This window comes from Helicoverpa zea, chromosome 14 (assembly GCF_022581195.2).
Source record: "Helicoverpa zea isolate HzStark_Cry1AcR chromosome 14, ilHelZeax1.1, whole genome shotgun sequence".
NCBI lineage: Eukaryota > Metazoa > Arthropoda > Insecta > Lepidoptera > Noctuidae > Helicoverpa > Helicoverpa zea.
The window spans coordinates 1,481,598-1,508,057 of NC_061465.1; the positions used below are offsets into that span (position 1 = coordinate 1,481,598).

General features: G+C 38.6%; 2 protein-coding genes and 1 non-coding gene across 4 annotated transcripts in view; 2 read left to right on the forward strand and 1 right to left on the reverse strand.

The window, feature by feature from the left end:
* Positions 1–220: 220 nt before the first annotated feature.
* LOC124636544 (cell wall protein DAN4-like) lies at positions 221–20,095 on the forward strand. Its single transcript, XM_047172674.1, has 3 exons — positions 221–301; positions 12,657–12,826; positions 16,732–20,095. The coding sequence occupies exons 2-3, from the start codon at positions 12,678–12,680 to the stop codon at positions 19,424–19,426; spliced, it is 2,844 nt and encodes a 947-aa protein (XP_047028630.1). The 5' UTR covers positions 221–301; positions 12,657–12,677; the 3' UTR covers positions 19,427–20,095.
* Positions 15,681–15,799, forward strand: LOC124636709. Its single transcript, XR_006985146.1, has one exon. It is a non-coding gene; the product is annotated as a U5 spliceosomal RNA (small nuclear RNA).
* A 1,152-nt stretch (positions 20,096–21,247) lies between the features above and the next one.
* Positions 21,248–26,460, reverse strand: part of LOC124636426 (galectin-7-like) — a 138,810-nt gene continuing 133,597 nt past the window's right edge. Inside the window, exons 1-4 of one of the 2 annotated variants that reach the window (XM_047172514.1) lie at positions 23,832–23,976; positions 22,394–22,482; positions 21,932–22,139; positions 21,248–21,590 (exon numbers count right to left, since the gene is read on the reverse strand). In XM_047172514.1, coding sequence (XP_047028470.1) covers positions 21,468–21,590; positions 21,932–22,139; positions 22,394–22,482; positions 23,832–23,849 — 438 coding nt within the window. In that variant the 5' untranslated portion in view covers positions 23,850–23,976 and the 3' untranslated portion in view covers positions 21,248–21,467. Of the gene's footprint in view, positions 21,591–21,931; positions 22,140–22,393; positions 22,483–23,831; positions 23,977–26,460 lie in introns of those variants that run through there. The other variant, XM_047172515.1, reaches the window with a different exon arrangement.

Genomic DNA, 26,460 nt, shown 5'->3' on the forward strand with positions numbered 1-26,460 from the left:
CATTCGAAGAATGTGACATCCACCAACATTGTTTACATAGGAAAACCGTAAATTAAAATTACCATACTAGCCCGCATTTTTGGCCTACCAATTTCTTCCGAAGGGTACGGAATCTAGTTTACCTGTGTCAACACAGTTCTTGTTGGAATGCACTGTGTTTTGTGTGTCCAATAGGGGAAGTGGCACGGTATACCGTTATGCATCTTCGAACGTCAGTCTATCGGTAAACTCGGTGGTATACGCACGTATCACGACGGGTAATCGCGAGTTAAGTTTAGTTCGTATCAAGCATTAATTAACGGTAAGTTAACTCGTTTTTGCGAGACGGTGCGTTCTGCCGTTTTTGTTGGATTGCGTTCCGAATTTGAAATGCGTTTATTTTTTTTGTAGCTTTTCCCATTCATATGTTTTTCTTTTTTGAAATATACTAAGTTTGCGTACTGATGCTTTCTTCAAAGAAATGAGGTAATTAGGTTGGTGTTATGATTCTCTAAGCGATGAGCCAGCAACCGGCAACCTGTCTTGTAAGTCGCAACATTCTTGCGGCCAAGTGCGTCTAATGCAGTGTTCACACTGCGCAGGATAAGTTATTATGTCTATAGACCTACAGAGACTTTATTGAAATCGTATGCTTTCTACGTGGCTATGAAAATATATTTAATGTTAGGCGTAAATTTTAATGTTCAGTGTGTTAATCTTAAATCAAAGCTGCCTAAAAGAACTACCCATTCTTACACTGTCTTACTCACTCTCATACTTATTAACCGACTTACAAAAAAAAATGTTGGAGGCTCTATTTTCATACTCATTTCTAGAAAAAAATATTCATAAGTAGAAACAAGTTAAATCTGTAGTAATTTAAATAATTACTTACATCAATTTATTTCACTGTCCTCTAACAGATTAGAATAGTACCAGACACAGTAGACCTAATAACAAAATAGATATGCCTCATTTCAGGTCAAGATTAAAACATACATATGCAAAAAATGCGTAAAATATGTCACTGATAGAATGCAATGCGTGCGTGTGTTCACTAATATCTTCCAACTAGCATGCACTTGCTAAATTCTTGACATTGTGCTCAAGAGAAAGCATAGAGTTATGTCATTCAGAATGGGCATTTAATATTTTAATTATATCTGTTTTTGTTTGTGTGTAAGGCTCCGAAACCACAGAACCGATTATAAAAAAATCTTTCACTGTTTTGAAAGTACGCTATTCCCCGAATAACAAAGGCTATATTTTATCCGGGTACGAGCAGAAGTTATCCCGCGAAAAACGCGGGTGAAACTGTTAGGCATGCAATAAAGTTATAACCAGATAATTATTATGTAAACAAAAACTATATAAAATTAATTTCATCACTACGTAACTATTAAACATTGAATAGACACAAACGCATGTTGCACGCACAGTTACTTCTTTGTTTGCTAATGAAAGAAAACAATAAATTATGTGGGTCTTTATTGTTAATGCTAAATTATCTAATTCTTGTAAACATTAGACCCATATTATGTTCATAAGTTTTTCCCTACTACGTTGGGGTCAGCATCCAGTCTAACTGGATGCAGCTAACTACTAGTGTTTTACCAGGAGCGACTGTCTGACCTCCTCAACCTAGTTACCCGGGCAACTCAATACCTCTTTGTGGTAGGTACTGGTTGTCAGATTTTCTGGCTTCTGACTACCCGTTCCGACGGCCAAAGTTTAAATGCTACAGTTTATAGAGCTGTCCAAAACATGGAAGAACTTACTTAGAACAAAACGGTTACCCATCTATGGATGGACCTTGCCAAGGGTTGCTTATCTTTATTCTCGATCGATCCGCATGGCTTTGACTTAGCCACAAGCTCTTTCTTACTTAAACAAAGAATTTATGATAACTGAAAAACATTTCTTAAACAAAATTTCAAGTAGTAAACAAACATAAGTAGGTACCTATACACGGTGGGGGGGGTTACCATCGGCGTCGAGAGGGCGATGAAATACCTGGGACTCGTCCTCGACGGCCGGTGGAACTTCGTCGAGCATTTCCGACGTTTGGGCCCCAAACTGGAGAAGGCAGGTGCTGCATTCAAGCGGCTCCTGCCCAACCTGGGCGGCCCAAACGCCCCCTGCCGCAGACTCTACGCGGGGGTCATGCGGTCCATGGCCCTTTACGGGGCCCCGGTATGGGAACGTTCGGTACGGCCGCGGGCTGTACACTACCTGAACGTGCCCCAAAGGGTGATAGCCATTAGGCTAATCCGGGGGTACCGCACGATTTCCCGCGAAGCAGCTGGCCTACTTGCTGGACTGCCACCGTGGGATCTGGAGGCGAGGGTCTTCTTGCACCTGTACGACTGGCGCGAGGAGGCTCAGCGCCGGGGACAAACCCTGTTGCCGCGGCAAGTTGTCGCGCAGCGGGCGGAGCTCCGGCGCGATCTCATGGTGGCCTGGAGGGAGCGACTGTCGCAACCCAGTGCAGGGCACGCCACCATCGTGGCGGTAAGTCCCCTCTTTGAAGAGTGGCTCGGGAGGAGTCACGGCGCCCTCACGTACCGCATGACGCAGGTCCTCACCGGACACGGTTGTTTCGAGAGGTACCTGCACCGCATCGGTCGTGAGGAGGCGCCCGGGTGTCACCATTGTGCGGACAGCCCCGAGGACACGGTGGACCACACAGTCCAGGTGTGCCCCGCATGGGAAGGGCACCGCCGGGTCCTCGTCGAGGCTTTGGGCGGCGGCGACCTCTCGCGTCCGGCCCTGGTTCAGGCCATGGTCCGGGGCGAGAGGGAATGGGATGCCGTCGCCTCCTTCTGCGAAGCGGTCATGCTCGAGAAGGAGGAGGCGGAACGCCAGAGAGTTCGCACCTCTCATCCCGGCCGCCGCGCTGGACCAGGTAGACACCATGGGCGCCGGGTGTCGCGAGATGACTCCCGGCCACCGTAGGCGTGGGTCTGTGGGCGGTGAGTTCGGGTGGCTCATCGTCCCTCTGTCATTCTAGACGACAGACCCGTGTCGACGGCGCGCGTTGTTCCACGCGCTCCTCAAAGAGATGTCAGCAACCCCAGCGGGGCCCAGCAGGGCCAAGGCCTGCCGGGGCTGCGGGTTGTTCGAAAGAGATACCGCGGCCCTGGTACATAAAAGGCCTATGACGGAACACGACGATTTTAGTCAGTAAGAGTCTGACACTCCCTCACCGCTGCTAACCCACAGCGGGAGGGGTCATTTGATGATTTTACGTCGCAAAAAAAAAAAAAAAAAAGTAGGTACCTATAGCTATCTAACTTGACATTTCACTTGCCAACTCAATGTCAAGAAAAACATTTCGACCACAAAGAGATACTAAGTACAAACAAACAAATACATAAGTAAAATGACAGGTGAAAGTGTATAATATGGTCACTTACATTTGAAGCTTTTGTTTGATATGTAAACATCTCTGGGTTTTTACAGTTCTTGGAAGTGACATATGCTAAGTAGCAGCAACACTCCAAGTTTTATTTTCAATTGATACCTACATGATGTACTGGTCCGGGTAGCCGGTATTTTTTTAGTTATCTTATTAGACTTTTAACTTATATGATGACAATATGTAAAGTTATTGATATTGAAAGTTGATATTGAACTACCTACAATCTTTGATTAAACCTAAAAACCAAAAAACATGTCTTCGTTTAGACATAGAACAACCTCATCATCCTCCTGCCCTTATCCCAATTTTATTTGAGGTCAGCGCAGCATGACTTCTACTTCCATACTCTTCTATCTGCCGTCATCTCACAAGTAAAATTCTTTCTAACCCTATCCACTTTCTCACAACCACAATCACTGGAAGAGACATGTACCACCCTCGTTAATACATAAAAGAAAAAAGCTATTAAAATAAATAAATTTCTGTCTCAAAATGGACATTTAGAAATTAACCCCCTTATAAAATCTCTAATCACCTTCTAAGCAACGTTTTAACTAATCACTACTTAAAGTCTTAAGCATTGATTAAATGTTAGTTAAGACATGCTTAAGCAACGTTTATAAGTAAGAATTTTCTTAAGCAGCCCTTAAGTATTACTTATATGTAATTCACCTTTATAAGTAAGGCTGTACATGTTTAATTGTCCGTGTGTAAGCTTTCATAGCTCTGTAGCGGTGTAATGTTTCCCTGTACAGAATCAAGGCTACTTTCGCTCAAAGATTATTGCGTTTTAAGGGCACTTTCATTTAGTACAAGTTATCCTTGTTTCATTATAGGTAGGTGTTATGCTTTCTCTGACCATCCGGGAGAGATTTTTGTGCTTTTATTGCTGTAGCTTGTACCAGTTACTAAATGTGTTTTGAAATTAATTAACTTTAAAGATATGGGTGGTTTTCTTAGTTTTGATTTGAATTTGCTTAGCCTTGAATGTCACTCTTTATTTTTGACGATTGATCAAAAATATTCACGGAAAACTTGAGACTTAAATTTTTGGAGTGTGAGTTATTCATATTTTTTTGCAATAGCTTTTGAAACAGGTCCTATTTTTTTTCTTAAGTATATTCTCTTGTCAGTCTTTCCTTAAATGGCGAGAAAAAGAGGTACTTAATAGTTTTTGTAAAGGCTTAAAGTTAGTTTTTGTGAAGCTTCTTGAACTGAAAATGAAAACCATGAAGAATAGAATCAGACATGCACTTGTCGTTCGGCACGCGACAAAATTTGGCAAAAACCATTTCAAGCGAAATGTGAAAGAGTATAATTTCACAGTCAAGTTGCAAATGTTAAATATGAGAAGTAGGTCTTTTAGCTGTTAAGTGATGAGGACGTAAACAGAGACATTATTATTTAGGCATTAGGGTCAGTTTTTGAAGTTTTCGCTTTCATTAGTAATTTTGAATTGAAAGTGAAAAAAAGAGCCGAGGACGCACGAGGATCAAATCACTTTTTTTCTTTAATCTTTTTGCCACAAGAATGTTGGACTTTTCTTACGGGTCAAAACATTTAAAAAGTAGGTATACTAATGTAGTACACATTATGACTAAGCCAACGTAGACATGACTAACTATAATGCGTAATGAAATACTAAAAGCTGATCTAATTCGGTAATAACAATGACATCAAAACAATCGAAGAACATACAATTAACAAAGCTAATGATCACCGTGAAAGTGAAACAGACAAAAATCGCGAACAAAACTAATTCGTTTGATCAATTGTAAAAAATAAAAAGGCAGATGTGTGTCAGTCGTTGTGACCATTAAAGTCCCGTTGTGTTCGTGAGCCAAGTGGCACACTTAGCCTTAAATGAATGGTTTTTGTACCATAACAAGCAAAAGGATGGCTTTCTTTGCATTGTTTGAGAAAGGGAAATGAGAGTGTGGTCCTATCAATTTTGACGAGCAATTCTTAGAAGGTGAGGTACTTGGTTGGTGGTGGACGTCAGAAGGACAAGTATGACTAAAAAAGACATGCTACGCCAACCCCAATTTAAATCAAACATAAACAAAATTAAATCGGAGTTTTTGTACAAGAGAATGCTGTGACATATATGATTAAGTTGTGAGGAAGGTGTTAGACATAAATGTTTGTGATGCAAGTGTGTGATATGCCTGCAAAGAGACTTGTGAGATTACTTCAGATAGGGTATAGAAGAAGCCGACCCCAAATAATAAATTGGGATCATCATCATCAAAGACAGGGAAATGATGATAGTACAAGAGAATCATGATCATTCTTGTAATGTGACCAGTAGAACTAGATACTTGGTATATAATATCGTCCATCAGTGATTCTGTCTTCGTACCAAAAAGGTTTACTATTATGAAATCTTATTAAGAACTGGGTCGATTGCATTAGTCTCTAGTGTCATATGATTATGCATTCATTTGGTTCACGGATTTGAACTTACCATCTTTAAGATGACATGCTTTTTCTATGAAGAGGTCTTCACCTTCTTAATAATATCTTCGGTTATGTCATATTTAACTTTTCAGTCTCCGCTTAGCTTTTTGATGATGTCTTTCAGGTTAATATTTATTATTATTAAGAGAACAATAAATGTATACTTATACTTCTATGGTAGGCTATCCATCACATTTACGAAAACTTTTCTAGGTAGGTACTGAAGAAACGTCAATATTGAGCTACTTACAGAATAATGTTATGGTCAGCTAAGCTACCGGCTTGTCTTTTTCTGTATCATTATCATACATCGCAACGTTAAGGGCGGCGCCGGAAACTAAACCACTAAAAGACTATGTCACAACCTATTAAACAAAAAAACCATACCTTGGAAGAATAACACTTTTGATATCACATGTAACGCACCTAATTTTGCAAAAATGGTCTTTATGACATGTCGTTACGGTAAGATTTTGATTGTTGGTTTTCATGTGTTGTGAAGCGCAGAATGACATAAATTGGAAAGTGTTTCCGCCTATGATGGGCCAACCATGGCATAGTATTGCACACAAATTATCGTGTATTGATACAAGCTGTTTATTATGGTTGATATGTTCGGTTAACGCACTGTTACTGCAAATAGATGCAATGGGTTTTACGTGGAAATTCTTAAGCTAAGGCTGCGCTGATTCTTGGATGCAGTTATTGTTTGAAATTTTTAACTACTCATTAAAAAGTTATTTGATAGCTGCTATAGCGAGATGGGTTTATCCTAGATGCGATAAAAATAAATAGCAACAAAATAATAACGCTAGATACGTTAATCACGATTCGATTCTGCAGTAAAACGATCGGGGTTAGTAAAAGAGTTCTAAAATGAAATAACTATGAAAAGATTTTTACTTCATTAAGTAGAATGAGAAAGTGTCGGCCAAACACGATGTAAAATACTAAACCATGATCGCTGTGCAGGACTTTCTGATAGATATTAAAGTGCATTTTCCAGGTAGTAATAGCAATGTTTATGATTGGCAAGTATTACGCTGTTTAGAAGCTTACTCTAAATGAGGCTTTCCTATGGCACACTATCATGACTGGTCTTCTCTGTAATATTTACCTACAACAACTGCTATAGGAGTTGAACATCCTTTGAATTTAGTCTTCATTTCTCCTCTGCCTGTCGTCTTCGCTCCACTTCTACCCTACAAATTAAATACCGTTCACAAATACCTAATACTACCCTTTGAAAGCAGGCAATCTCTCCAAGTAAAAACGAGTAGAAGTAGAAATGGGCACGCGTGCCGGTGCGCGTCAGTTATATCATTAACATAATAATCGTGCGCAGCTCGCGTAGGGTGCAAGTCATATGTGGTAGCGACTTCTAGATTGTTCTAGATTTGATTTTGCCTTGTGTTAGTCTTTGTCGAAGCTGTCATTGAACATCCTTGGCAGTCGTTACGGGTAGTAAATCTGACACCAGTCTAACCAAGGGGTATTGTAACTGGGTTGAGGAGGTCAGATAGGCAGGCGCTTTTTGTAAAGCACTGGTACACAGACGCATCCGGTTAGACTGGAAGCCGATCATAACATAGTTGGGAAAAGGCTCGGGAGATGATGGTGTAGATTATATTAATTCCAAATATGTATATACCGTGATGAGGGGAGTGAAATGAAATGAAATGAAATCGTTTATTTTGCAAGTTGGACATTACATCACTTTTACACGTCATTTTAAGAACGCTGAGGTCGGAGTGTTTCCTAGCTTCCTTGAGAAGAAAGAAATTCAAGCATCAGAGGTAGGGAATGCAATCCCGATCCCGCGGGATCCCGATCTCGCGAGATCTCGTGTAATTTTTCGGGATCAATCCCGACGCATCATATGACGAGATCCCGTTCGAGATTGACGGAATTGGGCGGCAGTGGTCAGCGACGCAACACACTCACAACCAAGTCCTTTTGCACGTATATCTACGTCCACGAGCTTAAACAAATTAGAATCTACCATTAAAAAAGAAATGGATTTGTTTGAGTGTGGAGGAACAAGGGGGCGATTTTTGCAGTTTGCGTATAATTGCTTCGCCACGCTGTTGCCAACCAGCGTTGAGTCGGAGAGGGCATTCTCAGCAGTGGGGTACATTGCAACGGACATTAGATGCCGTTTAGCAGATGAAACTATTAATACCCTTTGTTTTTTAAGGAGTCATTTTCAAAATCACTCTTTTTCCTCATCATCATCATCTCAGCCATAGGACGTCCACTGCTGAACATAGGCCTCCCCCTTTGATCTCCACAGATACCTGTTGGAAGCGACCTGCATCCAGCGTCTTCCGGCGACCTTTATAAGGTCATCTGTCCACCTCGTTGGTGGACGTCCTACGCTGCGCTTGCTAGTCCGTGGTCTCCACTCCAGCACTTTTCGGCCCCATCTGCCATCTGCTCTGCGAGCAATATGGCCTGCCCATTGCCACTTCAACTTGCTAATCCGGTGGGCTATATCGGTGACTTTGGTTCGTCTACGGATCTCCTCGTTTCGGATTCGATCACGTAGAGAAACTCCGAGCATAGCCCTCTCCATAGCTCGTTGAGCGACTTTGAGCTTTGAGATGAGGCCGATAGTGAGAGACCACGTTTCGGTGCCGTAAGTCATCACTGGTAACACACATTGGTTGAAGACTTTCGTCTTGAGGCACTGAGGTATGTCGGACGAAAAGACATTGCGTAGTTTCCCGAACGCTGCCCAGCCGAGTTGGATTCGGCGGTTGACCTCTTTCTCGAAGTTGGACCTACCTAATTGGACTACTTGTCCTAGGTAGATATATGAGTCAACAACTTCGAGTACCGAGCTTCCAACAGAGACTGGGGTGGGCTGAACATGGACATTTGACATAATTTTCGTCTTGTCCATGTTCATTTTCAGGCCCACCCGTTGTGAAACTCGGTCGAGGCCCTCGAGCATCATACTGAGTTCCTCCATCGACTTTGCCATGACTACGATGTCGTCGGCAAACCGAAGGTGAGTGATGTATTCGCCGTTGATGTTGATGCCAAGTCCTTGCCATTCCAGGAGCTTGAAGGCGTCTTCCATTGCGGCAGTAAACAGTTTCGGGGAGATTACGTCCCCCTGTCTTACGCATCTTCTCAATGGAATCGGCTTCGTGCTATGCTCCTGTACTCGGACCGACATGGTGGCGTTATTATACAAACACTTCAACACCTCGATGTACCGATAGTCAATATGGCATCGTTATCTCTTTTTCCTAATTCCCTTGAAATAAGCTTATTGTTTTGATTATCTAATTTACCTACGTTAATTTCCTTACAACCTGATTATTATTTAATTGGTAAGATTAAAGAATAAAGGTTTTTATTTTCTTTCGAGTGATATGTTATTTTAATTAACCTCACTATCACAAACAAGCAGTTATTAGCTTTTTCAGTCATCTGAATTCAATTTTTTTTTTAATTAGACGGGATCCCGAAAATTCCGGGATCCCGCGGGATTGATATTTCTAATCCCGCGGGATCCCGAATTTGCAATCTCGAGTCGGGATTGCATTCCCTAATCAGAGGCTCTTTTAAAGTACAAACATACTGGTAACATGAATGCACATAAGATATATAGCACTTATTGAAAACGTGGTTGTAGATGATGTATATAGGGATTGCTTATTTACTATCCGCTGGATTAGTAACAGAACAATCTGATTCTTCAGCACCAGCATATTTTATTCAATTTACTGGTCCATAAAAAAATGAAATAAAAAACCTGCCAAAAAGTGGTTCAAAAATGTTATCATACGTAATCTACCTCTAGAAGTTTAGTATTTCCTGATTTTATAAACAAATAGTCTTGATCGAAATGTTGGATCTCTAGACAGGATGGATGCTAGCCAACACTTCCTCTATCAGATAAAATATCAACGTGAAAGGTTGACCTAGAAACCAAATCTAGATCTGAATGAGCTCCAACATAGCTACATAATTACTATACACAAGCCTGCAGTCTGATTAGATTGAACAGGTTCGGAATGAGAGCTAATGAGTCTGTTGCGTGTTGCAACTTTCAGTTTTGATAGCCAAATGTGATAAAATAAATTAAGAACTAATTTCTATTCATTAAACATTATTAGCGTGTTATGATTAGCAATATAAAGTGTTCTCAAGTTATTAGGGGTCCAATATTTTTTCTGCTTCCGTACTACAGTATCTATGTCAGCCGTCATACTAATGTCCGCTGTCTCCTTATACATGCCACCTTTCAAGCAATCAACATAATATATTTTCCTTTGTCTCTGCTCTCTGCTTCTCCCATCTTCACCCATCCATTTATACTTAACACACTCTATGCTTGACACCTTTTCAACATACACCTCTACCTTGACAAGCAAACACCCATAGAATAGTCTCTATTATCAAAAATTGATCATGATTCATTGGTATTATTGATTTGTAGGTATTCTTGATCCCAATTTCTTCCTGATTAATTGAGTAAATCATACTTTAATTAAATAATAAAAAAATCTATGTAATGCATGCACCTGCGTGTGTATGTATGCATGTTTATGGCAAATAAATGATTCTATTCTCTCAGTAAATTCGCTAATCTCTCTTAACTTAGCACTCAATGTCAACGCACCTTGCAAGTTGTAATTAAGTGGTTGAATGTTACGGTCAAGTGCGATAGACATGGCTTGTACCGGGAAGTGGGAGGGTGTGGATGCAAATATAACTGCACTTTATGGTGCACATAAGACATTAAAAATATAGGAATTAGCTGTAATAACCGGGGTGAGATTTTACATTTTAGGCCAACAAAATAATTAATAGTTGTCATCAACCTTTAATTTCTCATGAAAACATTAGCCTCCTTTTCACAGACATTCAAGTTAAAATAGCAGTTAAAATATCCTTTCTGAACTACGCTTTCTATTAATAACATTAAATTATAAATAACGTCACACAGTTAACTTAATCAAGATTTTTTCTTATAAGAAACGGGAACTTCTCAAAAGTGGAGATGTGGGTCAATAATGCGTTGGTTATGGAAGTCGAAAACTAGTCGGTCATGGCCGTACGGTCAACGACCTTCTGCTGTCTCTTTCTAGCACTGTACTATGTGTAGTATTTTTTTTAGTATAGTGAGGCTACAAAATTGAATTACTATACTGTTATTACTGAAATGGAAAACAGAAAAAACATTAAGTTACTAAGTGAGTATACGCATTTAATACGGTAAATTTTGCGTATGTTAAAAACGACGTCTATTTAGTTGAATATTTAATACTTATGTGCTAATTATATCCTAATGGTATGTCAACCTCGGGAAACATGTCGAAAATACCATTTTTGTATAATTTTTCGGTTCTAACTTATGGTCAAATAAATCTTAGATGGATAGCTTCTATCAATTCGGAGTCACAAGTAATTTTGTGAACATCTACCATTACCCATCAAATAATATCCTAAACGTCATTTAGGCCTAAACTTACCGTCCTGACCAGATTTAAAGAAACCAACTTCCTTGCGTCAATGACTGTTCTCGAGAAAGTAGGTTTCAAAGAAAACATCTATTTAATCAGTTATTAGTCATAAAGAAAGGAGCCAAAACACAACAAGAATAAATTAATTACCGACAAACCACAAGCCGTTGGATTTTTACCTTTGCCAATATTTTTTATTAAATAAAAACCACAATGAACTTGATGGCATTTCTTGAATATTAAATGAGTTTATAAATACTTGTGGTTATTTGAATTTTAATAAATTGTAATTTCTTTCTTTTATTTGAATAACAATTTATTTTAACAAAGGAACATCGCTACATACATTTGTTTTTCTTTGCCAAAATAATGACTGTTAGTTTATGTAAGAAGCTTAGCAAGGCTTCTAAGTCGATTAGACGGTAGTAAGACTATCTTTTCTCCTAACTTAAGCTAGTATCTACAGTAATACCAAATGTTTTGATCGGTCTATCCGTATTACCGTAATATTGTAATAGTAGACACGCTGTGGCACTAGTGCTTATAGGGGATCACTCACTGTAAATCACTCGATAAGAAGAAGGAGAAAAAATCTCAATAATCATTACCATTCGCTCATGAGTTTCATATCAACGAATATTATGCAAAGATTAAGACTATGAGAATGATTTAACTCAGCACATGAGAATCTAGACATGACATTATACAAAACAGTACATTTTGCAGTGTCACTTTTTATCATTACTCATTATCATTAAAATAAATAATTATAACCGTCTAAGCATAGCCTTGACCGATATTTAAGTCGGCTTAACGGTACTCAGAGGTTAACGATGGGATAACGGATCGGTTTTTAGTTCTCTATGTTTAACCGGTTTTTTACCGTGTTTGTTTATTTTTGTTACGATTGGAAACCGGAATGGTGGGCGGACATTTGGGTTATTGGACTTTACTTTTTGAGTCCTTTCAGTGGGCCATGAGTTTAAGTTTTGTATGAATAATACAGATGTATCCTATGAAGTTCATCAGAAGAAAAATATTATCTAATCTAAAACTGTTGCGTTTAAAAAGATGCGTTTAGTTTTGAAAGTAATAAAGAACTTTTCAAACATCTCAAAGAAAGACTTGATCACCTGTGCCTCCATTTGCATTTCTCGGAACAACAGTAAAATCTAATCTAAAATCGTTGCGTTTAAAAATCTTTTAAAATAGTAGAGAACTTTGAAAGCATCCCAAAGAAACACTTGATTATCTGTGCCTCTATAAGATTTATTTCTTAAATTATAATTTCTAATTATATATTTTCTTCTTTACAGGTAAAGTTCGCGACAAGCACGATGACGAGGCGAAAAAGTGTGTGTTTAAAGTGGACTTTAGTTTTATTAGTAGTTGTAGTTTGTCCGTCTGTGTACACGCGACCTCAAGAAATTACACCTACAGAAGCAGCTACTAAGACAGATTATGAAAACCGTTCATATTCACCAAGGTACCGATTTAGTAATTTAAGTTTGATTAGTATTAAATTAGCACCTAAAGTCATTAGTTTAGTAAATAAAACTGTAATAAATAAAATACCTAGCAATACATCTAATGATCTAAGAAACTATAAAAACGAAAATGTAATTAATAATTTCAATAATATAGAATCAACTAACATTAATTCGAGTAAATCTAGAACAAGTCGTGTGATACGCACTAATTCTCACGAAGGAAAAACAAAATATAGACCAAAACCAATAAAAAACAAAAGTGAAGAAGAACTTTACGATAGGAAAAAGCCAGCAATTAGAAAAGTTATCACTAAATGGAGGGACAAAACAAAACTTAACGATCTAAACTTTTCCTTTGAAACAAGTACTGAAGACGATAATGCAAAAGCTACGACCAGTTTCAGTATACATTCTAATGACGACATAAGTACTGAAAGTTCTAGTGAAATAAATTCTAAACGATACACAAGGCCACCAAATGATATATATAACGATCATTACTATAATGATCAGGTATATAATAACAATAATCAACGCCCCCAATATCCTTATTCAGATGAAACTCAAGCTTATACTCCTAATATTCAGGTAATAACTACTCGACCACGGCCGACTAGGCCACCGTACTACCATACTGTACCTACCCCCACTCCAATAATTACGAACTTAGGATACCCAAAACCTTGGACAACGCAGGTTATCAGAAAAACTACAACTCCACGGCCAATGTATAATACAAGACCAATAAATTATGATTACCACAATAATGTACAAAATCATGGTGGTCATGTGTATGAAGTTTCTACTTTAGAACCAAGTGATTCTTATACAGACAGAATTGTTATAAGACCGCAAGAATACAGCCCGTATGCCGAGGACTGTCCTACAATTTACCTTACATTGAATAACACTTTTCAAGGACAAGGTAAAGAAGCTTGTCCCGATTTAAATATCGCAGTAAATACAAATGTAATAAATAAGAATGTGGTTATCGAATCTGAGGAAGATGGTGGTGATAGTTTATTTCCAGGTGGAATTGGTTTAGGTTTAGACGATGATTTAGGCACTGACTCATCAAAAGACGAAGACTATTTTGAATCTGATGAGAATCAAGGCCAAGACGATAGTGCGTCTGTCGAAAATACGGAGTTAGTAAACTATCATTCTGCAAACGGTGTCATAAGGCCGGAGTCTGCTGAATCAGGATTTGGAGCCGCTTCTTCACCAAACTCTGCTTTAATCGCCCCTGGTGGTTCAGACTCTGACGACGATATATTTAGCTTTTCTTCTTTAGTAGACTTTTTCAGGCCAGCGTTAGACGCTTTAGGCTGGTTAGCAACTATAAACCCTTTGAGTTTTGGTTTCTTTCCTATACTTTTAGCACCTTTAGGATTGTTATTTGCTGGTTCAGGTTTCGCAGCATTATTTGCTCCATGGTTTTTGCCTTACGCTAGGGAAGCGCCTAAAGTTATACATGTTTATAGACCCGAGTGGCGTTGGGATGATGATTTAAAAACTTGGCAATTGAACTCTTTTCCTAATAATAGGAGAGTGGTCCCTGATATGGCAAGATCTAACAAGGACCATAAAGAAAAGGCAGATTTCAGGCCAACATTATTTTCCAAAGTAAAACAATGGATGATAACTTTAACCAATAGATTGAGAGAAGATCAAAGTAGGCACACTGTTTTGAATAATCGTAAAAATAAAAGGAAGAAACGTGAAGTTTGGACTACGAGACTTGAGTTTAACCAAATACATTAAAGTACGATTGGCAGTAGTTTTTTATAATCACCATAATAATGTGCAATTTTACATAATAGAAAATTAAATTGTTTAAGTCCTAAAAGGAGAAAAACTTGTGTAGTTTTAATTGAAAGAGTTGAATAACAAAATGATATTAATAATTAATCTATTTAGCGTACTGCTAATTTTGCTTTTTTTACAAAACAATGACTTTAGGGGCTAATAAATATGTGTATTTTATTTATTTTATCTACTTTTCTTACCCAAGTCTTAATAAATTCACTGACTTTAATTTAGGTAACATAAAAAAATCTATATAAAGTATGACCCAAAGGACAGTGAAATTATTACCGTGTGCTTAGTTAAAATTATTTATTTGTAATATTTAATACATTATCATTCATATTCAATATGATAATGGCGTCATGTCGATAGTACCTGCGGCAAAAACAGTATTATTGTAACGATAAATTAATAACTCAATAGTTTTCAATTATATTATGTAGCTAATTTTAAATCACTAACAACTTTTAAGCTTTACTAACAATTATTTATTTTAGTTTTAGTTTATTAGTCGTATGGAGCCTGGCTCAAAATTTTGCTCAAGTTAGATAATTTTAAGATGTTATGTGTATTATTGGTGTTAAAAAAAACTTAGGTTTATATTTTATTTATTCACTGCGTACTAGTTTATTTCATTCAACACATTGTTGAAATTGTAAATATTAGGTAATTATAAGTAATTTATATTTATTACATTTTGTACAAAAATAAGTGTCGTAAATAGTTAACTTATTCTTTTAATAAAAATAATAAATGATGGTAGAATATGTATGTGTTTTTTTGTTTACTGATTAAAGTTTATTTTTTGTTCACCTTTAATTAGTATTCATTACAGATAATTTACTATAATAATAAATAAGGCAGGTAATGATATTATTGGCCGAAACGTTTTTGGCGTAACTCGTACGAAAACCTTGCAGTATCACATCATTAGTTCCATCTTTGCTCAAAAGATGTCGCTGTGCAATCTTGCCTGTTTTCTGAATCGCGGTGTGAGATTCTCCGAAGTTTGGTTGGGTCAAATCAAATCTCTACCTGTTGCCACTCTGGTTTCCCTTCAAAACGCATAAATCTTTCGCCTTTTACTAAAGATTTCCGTGGAGGGGAACACTCAAATGGAGTCTATCTCAATTTTTTAACAACTCTGCTTCGGCGGGGTTTATATTGACATTTAAATCGCGACGCGAGTAGTCGATAAAATCAAGGTCCACGCCACGATTAACGTCCAGCAAAAAATTGTGGAACTGTTACGTGTAATTATAAAATTATGGTATAGGCCTTAGCGCCTCTTCTGTCGTAATAGAATCGTGGCGAGGACTTTATGAAAAATAATAAAAATGTTCTCCCCCACATCGCCTTCTACATATTTAGAGATATTAGAGGACAAGGAATGTAAACTTAAGTTTCAATGTTTCTACAATGTGGGAGAATATACCTAACATAGGGTAAAAATTAACACTGCTTTATATTAGTTTTATGTGGAGAACAAACAATATTCACAAATTAAATATTTTTTATGGTCATTTTTGTTTGCAATTTACCCCCTTACTTATAAAATCTCTAATCACCTTCTAAGCAACATTTTAACTAATCACTACTTAAAGTCTTAAGTAGTGATTAAATGTTAGTTAAGACATGCTTAAGCAACGTTTATAAGTAAGAATTTTCTTAAACAGCCCTTAAGTATTACTTATATTTAATTCACGTTTATAAGTAAGGCTGTTAATTTATAGTTAATTAATGACCTCTCAGAATAAAGCAAATAATTGAAATTTTGTTGATGAAATACAGAGAAGTAGTCTTTTAGAATTAGTTTAGCGACGACTGCTTTCAATGTTTTATGCGAAATAGAATTTTGCTACCATTCAATATAATTATGTTAGTCTTATTTTAGGCACTTTTAAAATCGGTAAGAAAATAGGTATCGAAGTATTTAAGAGTTAACGATATCTATTAAGTACAGGATTCTGAACAAAGTATATCCAGAATGTCACATGCCATATGAGAAAGAGTATCAAAAAATTGTCTTTATATTTTGAATTTACAAGCATAATATAAACAACTCCTGACATTTCTGTTTGTCTAATTTCAGGAGCAGCACCAGGGAACCAGTTACTGACCAAGATGCTAAGCCATCATCAACGAAGCCTGAAGAGTCATCCCGCGATGTCAAAACAAAAGCTCCCATACGAGACTCTATTGAAATGGTTGCGATACAACTCTTGGATAAACCAAATAATACTGCAGACGCACAGGTCGTTTCAGATACAAGAATACCACCCAAACTAAAGACTCAAGTCAAACATAGAATCAAAACAAGAAATGAGAATGGAGAAGAACTTGAAAATGCTCATCCAGGAGTAGCAGTTCCTGTCACAATGGAAGAGTTGGATACAGAGAACAATATAAGCGAGGTACGGACTGAATCTTCGACATCCAACGAAGGTATTTCTACTTGGATTTCACTGAGCAATTCAGTGAAAGAGAATCTGACTACCGAGTCTTCAAAAGTTGAGGAAATCACCAAGAAACCCAAACCTGCCGTTAATAAGAACAAACCAAAACGTCCTGCAAATAACAAAGTAGGGAAACGACCTATCATTGGCAGTACTAACAAAGCTGATTTAGTAGCAAGTGGGTCGGCTATCAACGAGAATGTTTACAACAAAATTAAAGACACAGTTTTGTCTAACGTACAAAAGAATAAGAATACTTCAGCTCGTCCTAGTTCTACGAGTACCACCACCACAACTACTACCACGACAACTACGACGACAGAAACTCCGACAACGAAGAAAGAAACCAGACCTCCAACCTTAACACCAGTCATCGCAGTCACTTCCAAACCTAAAAAGAAGAATAAGAACAAACAGAAAACTACCACCACTCCAGCAAGCCCAATCATCGGCGAATCTGCCTTACTGCCTACTGAAGCTAAAGAACAAGAAATTGAACTCGAAGTTAGCACACCAGCTACCACAACTAAGAAGCCCAAAAGAAGTTCCACTAGGAAGAAGAACAAGACTAAGAAACGTAAAACAACTACTCCAAAACCTACTACAGAAGTAGCTATTTCTGATGTCAAAACAGCAAATAAGACAAAAACTAACAAAAATGCTAAGAAACCAGCACCTGCAGCTACTGGTGCTATTACAACGCAGATTTACAACTATTTGTCGAGAGAAGTGATGCCATCTGTAGGAGTAGGTATGTTAGGTCTTGCTAGTTTAGTAGGCATAGCTGGGTATTTCTTATATCCATTTGCAACACCAGTCCGCAGAACCTTTGAAGTAGATAAGAGCGATGATATATACAGGAACAACGCCGAAGAGTATGCGAACGATGGCAACGGACAGGCAGAGGAAGAAATGCTGGGAACTGTGCTTGCTGGAATGCCAGCTCATGCCAAACAGAAGTTGAACCCTTACGCTGGACAAACTGCTCACATTAACCGCTACCCAGTGAAGAAAGATCAAGACATTAGGTACAGACAAGTAACAACAGCCTACAAACCTAATCCAAATTATGGTAAAGTACATTACGCTCAGCAAAAGACTGGTATAGCTCATGCTGCTGTTTATTCCAAGCCTATCAATTACAGTCCCCATTATGAGACAAGACACGCCTATACTACAGAAGGGAAATATAACTATGAAAAGGCTCACCAACCCAGTTACACTCCATACCCTGCTGTAGAGCCAATATATGCCGCACCACAAACTGGACCTACAGGTATGTCAGGTATGACAGCCTATGGAAATGAGAACACAAACTCAGTGGTCTACGGTGTAAAACCAGCAGCTGAATCTGATTTCAAACCTGTGTATCCTTTTGAAGGTCAGTTCTACAGCGAGACAACTAGTAGTCCTGCTACGTATCCACCGACTTCAATGTACTTAGGTTCTAATAATGAAGAGCAAAATCAGAACGATAAATATGATGACAATACTAGTGACACTGATAATAGTGCTGAGTCTGGTGACAATAAATTTGTTGTTGGGAATGTTCCCAAAGAGCTAGTGGATTCAGCTACACCAGCAGTTGTACCAGAACATGGACCCAGAAAGTTAAGGAAGAAGCGTAGCATTTCGGGATCATTAGAAGAGCTTTTGGCTGAAAAGGAAAATCACAAAGATATTTTTATAAGCAATGAGATTGATGATGTTTACGCTCTCAATAACCCGATCAGAAATCTAGCTCCAACTACCGATGATGTCACAGTTCTCCCTAAAGATGTTACAACTGTTTTTGCTGTATCTGAGCCGGCTAAGGATACCAAAACACCCGACGCAATAACTACTTCTAAAATCGAAGTCGTTGAAAGTGTATCAACGATCCCAATAAACAGCAAAAACGATAAGACAACTGTCACAGAAATGTCCAACGATATGGAAACGACGACCAAATCGTTCAAAGTCTACGAAGTTTTCCCTTCAAGAAATACTGATGTAACCCAAAAGAACAGTTCTATATACTCTACGACTACTGAAAGAAGTATGATGACAGAAACGACAACTGACTTAAAATCTGAAACGACATCAACCATGCCTTCGTTCCCCGTAACAACAGACAAGCCAGTGACTTCGAAGCCGTGGAATGATCCAGAAATAGCTACGTACCCACCTTTGAATCAACAAAGTAGTTTCTTTACTTTCTTACAACGACTTGTTGATTTCAAATTCAGGCTCGGTCTTGGCATTCTTCAAACGACTGTTGATGCATTAAGTAGATTTAGAGATGACACGATGCAGAAAGTCACTAATGCATCCCGTACGCATAGAGGCTAGATTCTATATTGAAACGTGCTCAACAATATTTGAGAATTTTGTTCCAGTATTGAGATTTTTCAGTTATTCGAAGCGTTTAGTTTTGAATGATAGAAAAAAGCAAACATAGACATAATAATGTATGGTTATTAACTCATTTGTTCGAATTAGTACTTTGTCTTACTATCGACAATTTTAGACTGAACAATACTCAATGAATTGTTTTCTTTTGGAAATATTAAAGAAAACACTATTTACGTATATTTTCATTGATCACAATTTTTATTGCATTTAATGTTAAAGTTTTACTATTTTAAATAATTTTAAGTTAACTTTAAGTACAGGGAATATACTAATATACCTAATTATATGTATTGTTATGTAAAAAAGACATAAGATTATAATTTCAGAATGCTGTCCTCGGTAAAAAATTGAGGGAAGCCTACTGAATTTATATTGTGATAAAAATATTTAGTTTTTCATTTAGGCTATTACTTACGAACAATATACCCTTAAATATAACGAAAATATGATATTAAAACTTCGATATCCCAGTATTAAAATTGAAATCTGAAATGGTATTACACTTTGGCTACGCATTATAAACTCAAACGTACTAAACATTTTGTATGTTATCACATGTTTATACAAACCGTCTGTGTAAATATTAAAATAAAGACTTTTAGTATATGTGTGTATTTTATTACCCTTATGAAGCTACATGCATAATCATGTCCAGATTATTATAGGCTTGAAGATCTAAATGCAAGGCATAATCGTATCTAGACTGTAGGCCTTGTTATGGTTCAAATCGATTCCGAAGAAGATAATAATGTGGGTGTAAGTACTCGTCACTTGTTTGAAATATTTCACAATATAGACGTCAATATTAAAAATTAGGAGATCTAAAAAACATAGGTATACAAGTTAAATAACGAGTTAAGTAAATGTTCGTATGGTGTCTTTAAATACAACCACTGCCACTATATCTATCGAAAACTATCCTAACATTTTAGGTAGTAAGTTAATGCTAATCTACTAAATGGTTCCATCGATGCCCAAAGACGAAAGTAAACTGAAAAGCTATTTTCAGGCATCAATTTTATAATTTCTAAAATACATACATACAGTTTTCTTTGATTAATCTTTATAAATTAGTTGTTGCATATATTAAAGAGGTGCGCCACCTGTGTGTTAAATTGCACACTGGTTTCACTAAGTCAAGGTGTCAAAGCATCTTTGTTAGTTAAAACAAAAATACATAGATGGCGCTGGCGTAAGTTTTAAGTACGAATTTTCTGTACCCAAAGAGTGAAGCCCTGTTACACACATTTCACTATCCGTCTATCACCAGGATGTATCACGAGAAAGGCTATAGATACTTTTTATTATAGCTTATAGCTAAATTAGGACGGTTTAATACCCGAATGCCAAGAAGGGTAATGTGTCTTTATTTTGTTTTTGTAATTAGTTATAGAAATGCCTCAATAACGCATTCGACTGTAAGTATCTGTTATGCTAGTGGTAAACTTGAGGAATAAGTAAATAAATAAATTGTGATAGCTAGTAGTGGTATGGTGGTTAGTAAACGACCGTATGGCTATACCGAAGGACCTATGATGCAGGCCTGCGATGCTGTTTCCCCTACGCGTAGGTTACACTGTTACTCACTGTAACTTCTTGTGTGCCGGCTACACTAATACACTGTTATCTAATGTAATCTGCAATCATAATTTTTTTTGAATTATTGAACGTATAACGCATACATTCAGAACAGAACAGATTTGATATTTTGTATATGTTAAAAAAATATATTAGAAAGAAAAGGAATAAAAACAAAAATCATGTTGAAATAAGTTCAGTTTATTTTTGAACAAAAAGCGTATTTAGAAGTCATACATATAAGTATGTGTAATAAAGCCAATAAAAAATATTATAGTATGTAATTACAATGATTTATGAAATGTTAGTCTGATAAGCGTTGTCCAAGGTGAAAGACAAGGCAATGCCAGGCGATACGATGCTACACGTCGCTGACTTATAGTGCTTTCAAACTATTGGATTATTCGGTCGATGGAAAGCTGACAAGTCGCAGACTGACGTCACCATCCACCATGACGTGAGTGACGCGATGATACGGCATCCTATGCGCAAACTCGCAGAAATGCTTGCCGTTGAAGCTCACCTGGATAAAATCACAAATAGGTACATCAGTGACTTCATGAAAGTCAAAATATATCAACAAAACATTACTGCGCATGGACAAGGTTTTAAAATAATGAGTAAAAGTTGGGATTTACAAAGTTGTTCTAAATGGAGAAATAATTAAAGAAGTCTGTGCATCCCATCTCCGGGCATGACGGATTGCCTTTCCGTTGGGTTATCGGCAAAGCCACAAGTCTCGTTTTGCGGCAAGGCACGGAGACACAGGAGCGTCTTTCATACTTGCCATGCCATGCCTCGAAGCACCGTGGCCAAAAATCGGCCTAGACATCTAGCAACTTTCTAGACAAAAATCAGTCTCACCGTAAAGGCTTGCTCGTTACACTCGATGACAGTTTTAAAGTCAGCATCCTTGGACAGTGGCATACCACCACTGTTTTCCTCCCGTCCCCACTCTCCACCCGCGTAGTGATTGCGAACCACATTCATATCATTGAATCTTGGGTTCACGTGCAATGCAACTTGTTCTTGAAAATCGGTTCTGGGACCGCATTGAAGATTTATTGAGAATCTGGAAACCATAAGAGAAATCTATAGCTATCACCTGCTTAGCCTTTTTCCAAATATTATGGGGTTTTACAAAGACGACTACACCATTGAATTATAACGACAACCAAGCTGTACCTAACCAGCCATATACTGGCCGCTTATTGGTCAAATCGATGATTTGATAACAGAAAATGGTTCGGTAATTGTTGTGGTTGAACGGTGCAACTAAATATATTTATGAAGATCATTTTATCGGTTGGCAGTTTCAAAACCTACCTCTGAGCATTAGGTGGTATGTTTCCTTGTAGCCTGACCTTGCTGCCACAGTATACACCATCGGGGAATTTGATGACGCATTTCGATTCCTTAAAAAAATATAAATTAGTAGCAAACATTCTTAGACTTACTTAAACGACGGTGAAAGAAAACTGATTGCCTAGTAGAGGTTAACGTTCGACCAATCGGTACAATATCGATCTATTTATTTATTGACGCATATTTAATCCGATCAGAACGATTGAAAACTCTTTACATGGAGTCTTATAAAAGCTCGCACGTAAACTCATAAACGTTACAATTTGAATTTCGGTTCGGTTTGGATGCGTACCCTTTTTATGGCATCTTTTTTTTTTTTTTTAGCCTATGCTGTCCCACTGCTGGGCAAAGGCCTCCCCCAAAGCCTTCCACTTTTCTCTATCCCTCGCTTCTTGAGGCCAGTCCGAGAGGAAGCTGTCCAAGTCTTCCCTCCAGCGCTTCCTTGGTCTCCCTCTCGGTCGCCTTCCATCCTCCGGGATCCACTTTGTGGTTATATTGGCCCACTTGTCCGGGTGCATTCGACAGATGTGACCCGCCCAATCCCACTTCAACTTTGCAGACTTATTGCCCACATGGAGTATGCCCGTCTTGGACCGGATAATGGTGTTGCGTATCCGGTCGCTTAGCCGTATGTTGAGCAGGCTACGCTCCATGCTTCTTTGGCATACTTTTAGCCTGGACTTCTGAGATTCGGTCAAAGACCAAGTCTGAGCGCCGTAGGTTAGGATGGGCAGAATACACATGTCGACTAGTTTTCGCTTCAGCGATAAAGGGAGCTCACCCTTCATAAGCGACTTCATGGACCAGTAGCTCTTCCAGGCGTTTTCGATCCGTCGATCGATTTCCTTGTCTTGCCTGTTTTCGAAGGACACTAACTGGCCCAAGTAGATGTATTCGTCGACATGTTGTATCTCTTGCCCATCTACCTCGACCCTACGTTTCGCGCTGTTAGTCATTACTTTAGTCTTTGACCGGTTCATCACAAGCCCGACTTTGAGGCTGGCGGAGCTCAGCTCTTGGAGCATCTGTTGCAGCTGTTCTGCCGACGGTGCGAATAGGACAATATCATCTGCAAAGCGAAGGTTAGTGAGTATTTTACTGCCGACTCGGATACCCTGCGATATCCAGGGGTCGGCCAGTTCCTTAAAAACCTCTTCGAGTGTGCTGGTAAAAAGTTTTGGTGAGAGCGGATCACCCTGCTTGACTCCTTTATGTATTAGAAATTTGGTGCCTGATGTGTCTAGTTTTATGTTGGCGGTGCTATTGCTGTATATGGCTTTCAGGAGGTCTATGTATGTTTTTTTCTATGCCTTGGTCTTCTAAAGCTGAGAATATTGCTGAATGCTTTATAATGGCATCTTTAATAAAATATAAATAAATACAGCAATGAAAAGCTTACTGGGTCCCGAGCGGCCATGTTTTCTTGATATTTCGCGGCGATTACTGATTTTAGAATAAAATTACGTCGCTCAGGACTGACCAAACACTGAACTTGAACTAAGCGGTGCTTGCACTTATCCTTTTCATTTCATTCCACATATTTATATGCCAGAGCTTGACTCACACTTATACATATCGTATATGGAGTTTTACAGACATTTTCCTAGTTCTAATCTATACTAAGAAAAACTGAAAATAGGTAACTTCTGTATTTTCTGCTTCTTGATAGTAAAATTGCAATGCTGAAAATAAGTAACTTCTGTATTTTCTGCTTCTTGATAGTAAAATTGCAATGCTGAAAATAGGTAACTTCTGTATTTTCTGCTTCTTGATAGTAAAATTGCAATGCTGAAAATAGGTAACTTCTGTATTTTCTGCTTCTTGATAGTAAAATTGCAATGCTGAAAATAGGTAACTTCTGTATTTTCTGCTTCTTGATAGTAAAATTGCAGTGCTGAAAATAGGTAACTTCTGTATTTTCTGCTTCTTGATAGTAAAATTGCAATGCTGAAAATAGGTAACTTCTGTATTTTCTGCTTCTTGACAGTAAAATTGCAATGCTGAAAATAGGTAACTTCTGTATTTTCTGCTTCTTGATAGTAAAATTGCAATGCTGAAAATTGGTTTGTTTGCTTGAGAGCTTTTATTTTAGGAACTACTGCTACGATTTGAAAAAATATTTTTGAATAAGACAGAACATTACTAAGGAAGGCTATATTTTACTTTTTATCCAGGTGTTCTAAGTAGTTCCTATGGGACGCGAGCGAACCACGGACAGAAGCACCTAATATTATGAAAGTGTTAGTTTGATATCTTAGTAGGTAATCACCCCACTGGTGCAGTCATAAAGTATATCCCCAGTCAATTATTAAGTGGTATCATCACCATTTCCCGAGCCTTTTCCCAACTATGTTGGGGACGGCTTCCAGTTTAACTGGATGCAGCCGAGTACCAATGTTTTACATGGAGCGACTGCCTATCTGACCTCCTCAACCCAGTTATTATTATTATCCCTACCAGACCTCGGGACTACAGAGTCCCGGATTTTTGGGAGGCGAACGTGGGGCCGAAGCCAACACGCTGAAGCCCTTTTGAGACAACTTTAATGAAATGGTGACACAAAACCGACGATTATCCCTGTATACACTATAGAAATGTACCCAAGGACAATCCCCGGTTCTGTGCTAAACTATTGCTAACTATGGATGAAAACTACTTGGGCTATTGTGATGGGATGCTAGTGGACTAGGAATGGGGGAACTACGGGAACTATGGCACCTGCCGATAACAATGTAATAAATACACGTAAAAATGGCAGGTGGAGACTCGCCAACTCACTTACTGGGCCCCCGGGAATCAGTCGCTAAATCGCAACAAGGAGGCAACAGGTACATGAGCGGCTGAAGGGTGAGGATACCTCGGCGGACTTTAAACGCAGATCACGCGCTCCCTGTGGGTCCAGCATCACCGGCCCACTCGCCACTTACCACGAGGCACCTACCCTCCGAGCGGGCTGCTAACCCTACTCTAGCGACTCCACTCTGACCGGCCGGTGAAGGCAAGCCAAGAGGCGGGAGACCTATCCCCCGTCATGCTTCACTCCGGCAGGCCGGAGATGGGGGACAGTATACTCTCCCTGGAGCACTCGGATATAAAGCCCCGCGGGGTCGCTACTCCCCGTCATCCGCCTCAGATGCCCTGCGGGGCTTATTATTATAAATGTATGTCTCTTCCAGAATTCGGGACTATAGAGTCCCGGATTTTTGGGAGGCGAACGTGGGGCCGAAGCCAACACGCTGAAGCCCTTTTGAGACAACTTTAATGAAATGGTGACACAAAACCGACGATTATCCCTGGTATACACTATAGAAATGTACCCAAGGACAATCCCCGGTTCTGTGTTATACTATTGCTAACTGTGGATGGGATGCTAATGGACTGGGAATGGGGATAACTATGAAAACTGTGGCACCTGCCGTTAACAATGTTTGCACACGTAAAAATGGCAGGTGGAGACTCGCCAACTCACTTACTGGGCCCCCGGGAATCAGTCACTGAATAGCAACAAGAGGGCAACAGGTACATGAGCGGCTGAAGGGTGAGGATACCTCGGCGGACTTTAAACGCAGATCACGCGCTCCCTGTGGGTCCAGCATCACTGGTCCACTCGCCACTTACCACGAGGCACCTACCCTCCGAGCGGGCTGCTAACCCTGCTCTAGCGACTCCACTCTGACCGGCCGATGAAGGCAAGCCAAGAGGCGGGAGACCTATCCCCCGTCATGCTTCACTCCGGCAAGCCGGAGATGGGGGACAGTATACTCTCCCTGGAGCACTCGGATATATAGCCCCGCGGGGTCGCTACTTATTATTATGATGAGTGATGAGTTACATTATACATACAATAAAAAAACTTTTTTACAAAAAAATATAACCGACTTCCCAAAACACTAAAAAGCAAAAAAAAAAAAACCTAAAATTTTTTTTTTTTGCTTTTTAGTGTTTTGGGAAGTCGGTTATATTTTTTTGTAAAAAAGTTTTTTATTTTGAGCTTTTCAGTGAAACGAATAGGTCACTATCCACATAAC

Excerpts from the sequence above, each read along its gene's own strand:
- LOC124636544 (XM_047172674.1), top strand. The coding sequence starts at position 12,678 with ATGACGAGGCGAAAAAGTGTGTGTTTAAAGTGGACTTTAGTTTTATTA. Across the intron at positions 12,827-16,731 it reads AACCGTTCATATTCACCAAG|GAGCAGCACCAGGGAACCAG; the intron begins GTACCGATTTAG and ends GTCTAATTTCAG.